Source organism: Triticum aestivum, chromosome 5B (assembly GCF_018294505.1).
Source record: "Triticum aestivum cultivar Chinese Spring chromosome 5B, IWGSC CS RefSeq v2.1, whole genome shotgun sequence".
Lineage (NCBI taxonomy): Eukaryota > Viridiplantae > Streptophyta > Magnoliopsida > Poales > Poaceae > Triticum > Triticum aestivum.
Genome location: NC_057807.1, coordinates 609,427,217 through 609,434,914, shown reverse-complemented (window position 1 = coordinate 609,434,914; position 7,698 = coordinate 609,427,217). Strand labels below are relative to the sequence as shown.

The 7,698-nt window shown below is 50.2% G+C and overlaps 1 protein-coding gene across 1 annotated transcript; it reads left to right on the top strand.

Moving 5' to 3' along the window:
• The first annotated feature begins 915 nt into the window (after nt 1-915).
• On the top strand, nt 916-1,594 carry LOC123117129 (blue copper protein 1a-like). Its single transcript, XM_044537960.1, has 2 exons — nt 916-1,093; nt 1,233-1,594. Exons 1-2 carry the CDS (start codon nt 916-918, stop codon nt 1,550-1,552), a joined length of 498 nt encoding a protein of 165 aa, XP_044393895.1. The 3' UTR covers nt 1,553-1,594.
• Nucleotides 1,595-7,698: the final 6,104 nt, after the last annotated feature.

The window sequence follows — 7,698 nt, the reverse complement described above, 5'->3', positions numbered from 1 at the left end:
TAGAAAATAGGGTTGGATTCGACACCTCAGGGATTAAAAGGATGGATAATTAAGACTACCTTGATGACCTCATCACCACACACGCCCCAGTTCTTTTGAGAAAAATGCGTAGGGAGGCTGTCAGGCCTGGCGCCTTCGTAGGGAACATCTTGAACAAAGCTTCCTTGCTAGTCGAACTACTCTTGTACTCCTTTCTCGATTGGAAAATGTTTTGCTTAGGCAGATCTGCATTGCATGAGAAAGCTTTAAAGCCGAGTGTGCAAACCACTCGGTGAAGGCTAAATTCACCTCGGCAAAAGCTACGTCGAATGTGACACTCGATGCGCACTTGGCGTGTACCCGATCGGAATACGAACATAAGCAGAGGGTCATTTGTCAAGGACTAGGCAACATTTTTTTTCCTGTAGTGCCGGTTAGTCTTTACCATGTTGTTCTTCTCGCACGGGGAGGAAATTGGAGGATCTTCTTAACATGGACGACGAACCTGGCCGGCCCAAGTGCCCAACTACATGAATAACATGTGTCAAATCAAGACCACGTCTTTTCTTTTACACTACCAAAAAATTAGCATCTGTAACACTGATGCTGCGTATCTCTCTGTTCTTCCGATGATACCAAGGCAATACTACATTTGGCGTCACACGGACGCATTCAACTCCCATAGCCACAACATTGCCGCCATTGGCCAGCTGCTGCCTCTGCCCCGTTCAAAGACAAGACGCGTTCGAGTGGCAACGGTGATAACTACGTACGTATACATACTCATTACTGATCGAGCTCTGCCACTCCCTATATATACATGCAAGCCCAGAGCTAGAAGCACAACACGCGAGCTGCATCCATCCCATCACAGGACCCTTCACCGTTAGCGACAAGCCAGTCATCTCGCTAGCTTTGCTGCTTACTTAGTCAGTGATGGCTTCCAAGCAGATGCTCGTCGCCGTGTTCGCCGCGGCTGCCCTCGCCGTGGCCTTCCTCCCGGGGCTCGCCGTCGCTACGGAGCACATGGTCGGCGACGACAAGGGCTGGACCCTCAACTTCAACTACACGGCCTGGGCCGAGACAAAGCAGTTCGTCGTCGGCGACACGCTAGGTAAGCAATCACACGACCATTAATCCAACCACCCGCCGCGCATGCATCTCGCCAATCGCCATGATTCACAACACGGCGCGCTCTCTGTCTTGGTTTCGTCGGAATCTAAACTGCTCGCCGTCGCTCTCGTGTATTGCAGTGTTCAAGTACAACAGCCCCGCCCACAATCTGGTGGAGGTGGGCGGGCCGGACTTCATCTCGTGCACCAAGCCGGCCAACGCCGTCGTCTTGACCACCGGCGAGGACCGGGTCACGCTCGACAAGGCAGGACGCAAGTGGTTCTTCTGCGCCGTCGGCCCGCACTGCCAGAACGGCATGAAGCTCACGATCACCATCCTCGAGACCGCCCCTCCGAGTCCCCAGCCAGCCCCGACGAACCCCGCCGGCAAGCTGCAGGCGCGCTTCGGTGAGGCAGCTGTGGCAGTCACCGCGCTCGCCGCGGCCGTGCTCGTGCTCTAGGGCCCACGGTGGCACAGTCCCATTCCATCCTCTTTACATATAGCCGAGCATTTTTTTATACGGAGTATGAGCGATCGAGAGAGTTGCGTTGTGTGTTGGGTTTTTTGCGCGGTCGATCGTGCTGTTATTTTTTATGTTACAACGTTGTGCATTTGTGCCCCTCAAATTTTATTCAATCAAAGATATGTTTCATTTTTCTAGTGAAAATATTAGTTTTATTTGGCTATTAGTAAAGTTTACCAGTGCGCTTAAATTTTATTTAAAGAACATGTAAGTGAGATAAGATAACTGTCCAGAAAGAGACAACTGTCCACAAAGGTTAACTCAACCCGTGTGATATACGCCCTCCATTCTACAACATGTTGCATATAAAAAAAATCAAAATTCACAAACTTTGGCTGAGTTTATATAAATAATTATATGTATCTAAAATACCAATATAATTTTTTTGGCGTGAAATCTTCCAATCTATTCATCTTTAATCATGACAGTACAACGGGCACCAGAAATTATAAAAAATACATTGAGGTCCGTAGACCACCTAGTGACGACTACAAGCACTGGAGCGAGTCAAAGGCACGTGTCGTCTGTCGGTGTCAAAACCGGCAGATCTCGGGTAGGGGCCCCAAACTATGTGTCTTAGGATTAATAGTAACGATGGAGAAGGGACACAATGTTTATCCAGGTTCGGATCCTTTTAATGAAGGTAAAACCCTACTCCTGCTTGATTATATTCGAGGGTCAGGGTGGGAATGGGCCAGGTCGACCCATCGGGTCTTTGGCCCGACCCAAGAAAACAAGGCCGATGGGTCAGTCGGGTCGGCCTCGTACAAAAATCGGGCCAGTAGAGCCGACACTGAGTGACCCATTGGGCCAGCAGGGCCGACCCATCTCCGAGTACTGGAGTCCATCGGTATGACCAAATTCATCTTTAGCTTGGCTTATACCGTTATACGGCAACTAGCGATCAGCTAATTACAGTATACTAATTAGCCGAAACATCAACTAGCTAACATTAGTACACGTACTGGAATCCATTAACCCAATCCTCCTTTATAAACCGGACGTGTAAAGAGATGAAACTGGAATTCATTTGTAAACTTTAATTATTTCAATCATGCATATTTAGGTCATAATTTGATTTACTTCTAATAACTTATTTTTGAGAATATTCTATGTGTAACCACAACCAAATATTGTATAAAAAAATAAAATTTGGGTCGACCCGAAGTACCCATCGGGCCGGCGAGGCCATTGAATTTTTTGAATTGGGTCGACCCGTGGCCTCTCAAATTGGCCTCGAGGCCAACGGGGCCGGGTCCAAGGCCAGGTCCGGGCCGACCCGTTCCCACCCTGATTCGAGGGTATAGGGGTTACAAGAGTTGATCTACCATGAGATTGATTCGACTAACCCTAAATAGCTAGCCTAGCAATGGTATGATCCTGCCTCCGATCTAGCACTCCGGTTTATATAGACACCGGAGGGGCTTAGGGTTGTACAAAGTCGGTTTTACAGAAAGGAATAATATATCCGGACACCTATACTTGCCATCCACGAATGTGAGAGTCCCCACCGGACACGAGGGATAATCTTCCATCTTGTATCTTGACGGCCCATCAGTTCGACCCACATCAATAGACCGGACGCCCGAGGACCCCCTAATCCAGGACTCCCACAGTAGCCCCTGAACTAGTCTTCAATGATGATATATTCGGCGCTCGGATTGTCTTCGACATTACAAGGCGGGTTCCTTAGAGAATACACACCGGCTTTCCTCTGTAAAAAGAATTGTATCCGGCTTTTCGCAATAAACACAACTCTTAGCCGCGAAGGCAGGATATATATAATAATAAAAAAGGAGACCAGTGTCTTTTACTGATAACTTTTTCGTCGAATTGTCAGACTTAACCTTTCGGCATTTTGAACGGTTTTCAAACCCCGTGTTCCGAGTTTCGAGGCCACGCCTCATTGGCACATCCCGTTAAAACAGAGATTGTGCCCACTTAATACGGGATTGCATATTAATGATATCTAGGTAATCCAAACGACTGCACCGCATAGCCACATCAGGAACAGACGAGGTTTTAAAGCTAGGGAAGCGGGCGCTTGGCATTCACGGCTTATATAAACGGGTAAATATTCATTTTTCTCATCCCACGCCCTCTTCCTTCATCTGCCTCCCTATCTTCGAGCTCTAGCGCCCGAGCCTCAAAACCTCCCACTACCACTAACCTCTCCAGTCGTGTCCGGATCCGGCTACCAGGGCAAGTGGGAAGCCTCCTTCCTGAGGGAGAAGGACATCAAGGAGCTCCAGGATGCGGGGTACCTGAGTACGGACATCGCGTACAAGGTCCCTGCCAAGAAGCAAGACATCCCCACCCCGGAGCCTTGCGAAAGGGTGGTATTTATCCCCCACTTCCTCCGCAGACTAGGGTTTCCACTTCACCCTTTTGTCCGCGGCCTCATGTTCTATTACAGCAAAGTCATTCCTCCATATCTCGGCGATTATCGTCGTGTGTGAGGCGCTCCTCTGCATCCCCCCTCCCCCCACTTCGGCCTCTAGCTCAAAGTCTTCAACGTAAAGCCAAAGGTGGTGGATGGGGAGCACGTAGAATGCGGAGCCGCGATGGTGAGCAAGCTTCCCAACGTCACCCGGACCAAAGGGGCTTTTGTAGAAACTGTGAAAATATGGCACAGGAGTGGTTCTATATCACCGAACCTCGCGGCGCCAACTGGGTGGCCACTCCTAATTTTAGATCCGGACCCCCAATGTGGCTAGCATCATGGATCAACAAAGGTTTGGACTGGGGGGGTCAACTGACAAGGTGTCGACGCTACAAAATCGCATAAAAAACATCATAAAAAGGAACACCGACCTCACCGACGTGGTTCAGGTGATGCTATTATGCCGGACCCTTCCCTGCCAGCACCGGCCTTTCCACATGTGGGAGTTTAATCCGGAAGGGCCGCGGACCTTGCAACGGTTCTTCGGCACGACGCGCAAAGATATCTGGATGTTGCTTTTCAAGGCCCAGAAGCAGAAGTCGTGGATGGAGACGACCGATGACATCGGCCTGGATAGTGCTCACCTAGCCACTCTGGTAAGTTTTTAGTTTTCGAACATAACTTAGTCCGGAAATCACAGGGGTGTATTGAGACTCTCATATTTGAAACAGGGCTAAACGAAGAAGGCGGAGCGGATCAAGTCTCCGGGTCGTCTGCCCGAAGACCCTGCTGATCCTCTGCTGATGAGGATGCTGGGTTCCGGCGCCGTACCAGGCGCCGAAAAGAAGACCAAGAAGAAGGGCAAGGAGGCCAAAAACAGCCCCCGCCATAAAGGTCCCTCAGACACTATGTCCGGGGAGTCCGAAGCCCTCTCCTCCCACGAGGGAGATGAAGACGAAAAGGAGAGAGAGGAGGAAGAGAGCAACTCTCCCCTAAGGGGAGGGGGAAGAAAAGGGCAGCTTCCGCCGACCCAGAAGCGGAGGCATCCAAAAGGGGGAGAGTATCCCTCACGGACGACTCGGATTCGGATGCCGAAGTCATCCCCGAGCACCGCCCTAGGTCGAAGCCCCCAGCTGAATCGTGAGTACCTTCATATGCCTTACATACATCGATGTTTATAGTTTTTAACATATTGCATTGTGTGTTTCAGCCCAGCCCGCGATCTCCCTCAAATATCGTCTCTAGGAAATTCGTTGGAGCCAGGGATGGTGGAGAGCGAGACGCCTCCGCAGGCTTCCCCGCCTATCGCTCCGGACGACACCGAAGTCATGTCTCGAACAGCCTCTCCAGGCCATGAAGAGGTGTGGGAGGACGTCAGGATGGCGCCAGAGGGTAATACCTAGGCTGCCGAAGACATGGGAGGGCCAACCCCCATGGAGACTGAGGACGGGGGCCATGACCAATCCGGCCCCTAGCCAACCACTATTCTAGAAACCCGTACGGTTCCGGAATCTAGCGGCTGACCCCCTTTGAAGGAGGGGGGAGCATCGACTACACCGGCGACCTCCATGAATCTGGAAGCGCCGAATAATTTGATGAAAGCGCTTTGTCGTGCTTCCGTCGTGGAGGAGCACCGCACCCTTATGGGTGTGGTGGCTGAGAAGATTCAGTCTGCCAAAAGCGGGTTGAACGAAGCCTTTACCAGCCAGTTAACGGGCTTTGAGGTATGCGATGTAATTTTCTAACTGATTCAATAAAGGGATATACATGTGCGTAGATAGTAGCCCCTGAGACTGTCTGGTTTTGAAGAAGCCGGACAGAGGATCACATAGTGTTCGGGAGAGGTGACATTCTATTATACAACATGCTTCCCTACTAGCGGCGAGCGCCCAGTCCACCAAAGTTTCTGAACTCACTCGGAAGTTTCGGCTGGCCGATGAAGAGATTGTCCGCATCAATAAGCGGTTTGAGGAGATGCAAGGTATGCGTATATTGAGTATAAGTCCCCAAGTGTAGATGCTTTGATTGTTTGACGACGGACTAAAAAATGTTTTAACTATGCCTGCAATTGGCGTTGATGAGGTCGAGTCCCTCAAATGCGCCCTTGTCGAGGCCAAGAAGGAGGCAGAGGCGAGCAAGGCGATCACAGACAAGGCGGCCAAAAGCTTCGAGGAGGATAAGACCACCAGCCAATGACATGAGGTGCAGGTGGGTGAGGTTGAAAAAGAGCTCAAGGATGCCATTGCTATATGCAAGTCCTTGGAGCAGACGAGCTCGGAACAGGCCTTCGAGCTCACCAAAGCTTGTGAGAGCCTGAAGGAAGCCCGGGCTAATGCCCAGGACACTCGCCAGGAGATCCAGGAGGCGAGGCATATTGTGGCTGGTAAGGCCTTTATTATGTAGAGTATACCAGTAGAAGATATATTTTACTAACCCGAGTTCGGAGTTCTCCAGGTAACTTTGCGGACCTGCCAAGAAGCATTGCAGATGCCGCCACATTCTTCCGAGCCGAAGAGGATAGCTCAACGGAAAAACTATTCTAGTCGCAGTACCTAGCGCCGGAGCTTCCAGTGACCCTAAGCGACCAGATGAAGCAGTTGTTCGAGCTGCGTAGGGTGGCTAGCCTGGCCATGAAGGACGTGATAGTCCGTCTGTGGCCGGCCAAAGCCGTACCCAGCAGCCATTTTGGGCTCGTGAAGAAGCTGGTGGAGGCGCTTCCTCGGATTGATGCCCTTAAGCGGTCATCCTATATTGAGGGTGCTCTGATGGCCTTTGCCCACGTGAAGGTTCAGTGGGCGAAGATGAAATCCATTAAGGTTGCCACCGCAGGGCCACCTCAGGGCAAGGAGCATCGTCGACCGGAGAGGTACTTCGACGAGGTCCTCAAGGGAGCCAGTATTGTGGAGGGCCAGTGCTCCAAGGACATAATGTTTGAGTAGTTGTGTCCGGTTTGTAATGAACTCATAATGTATGATAAGTATGATTACTCTTTATTATCAGTTTATCCTCCTATTAGTTGTTTATATGTCTGAAAGTTTACCAGTCGTCGGCTTTAGCCCTCACGTAGACACTACAGGGTTGTTCGGGACCGCATGACCGCACTTTATCCAACGTCTTGGTCCGATGCAGGAGGCGTCTTGCAAAGTGAACCAGGCAATCAGACTATGCAGTTTTAGTACTTTCATTTTAGCCATAAGAGTCCATCGGTGGCGCTAAGTACTTAGCGCCTCGTTGCATGATCAGCAATCCGGAGTGCGGTGCCTTTGCAACATGGTTGTTCAAAAACCCAGCCCCTCGTATAACACGGCATAAATCGCAAATGATTTGTAGTATGACACTGAGTCGCCGGATCGCTGATCCACTCTCGCTTATCATGACAATCAGTTTTCGGCTTTCTCTATTGAGATACTTAACCGGACGAACCAGAAATACAATCGCAGCAGTTCTTACTTTACTACCTTAGTCGAACTTGCGGAACATAAGGTGGCAAACATAGGAGTTGGGCAACCCAACTATAGAACAAAGAAATGATTCAGATCAGATGCATATAATGCAATATCCAGGACGTCGAAGAATTCCCTATGGGAGTTCGAACTTAAGAATTTTAGCAGGGCCGAAGACAGCCCCTTGTATGAAGATCGTGGCAAGCCACATATGCCCGTCGACCGTAAGGGGGAGCGCATATAACAAGGAGAAAATC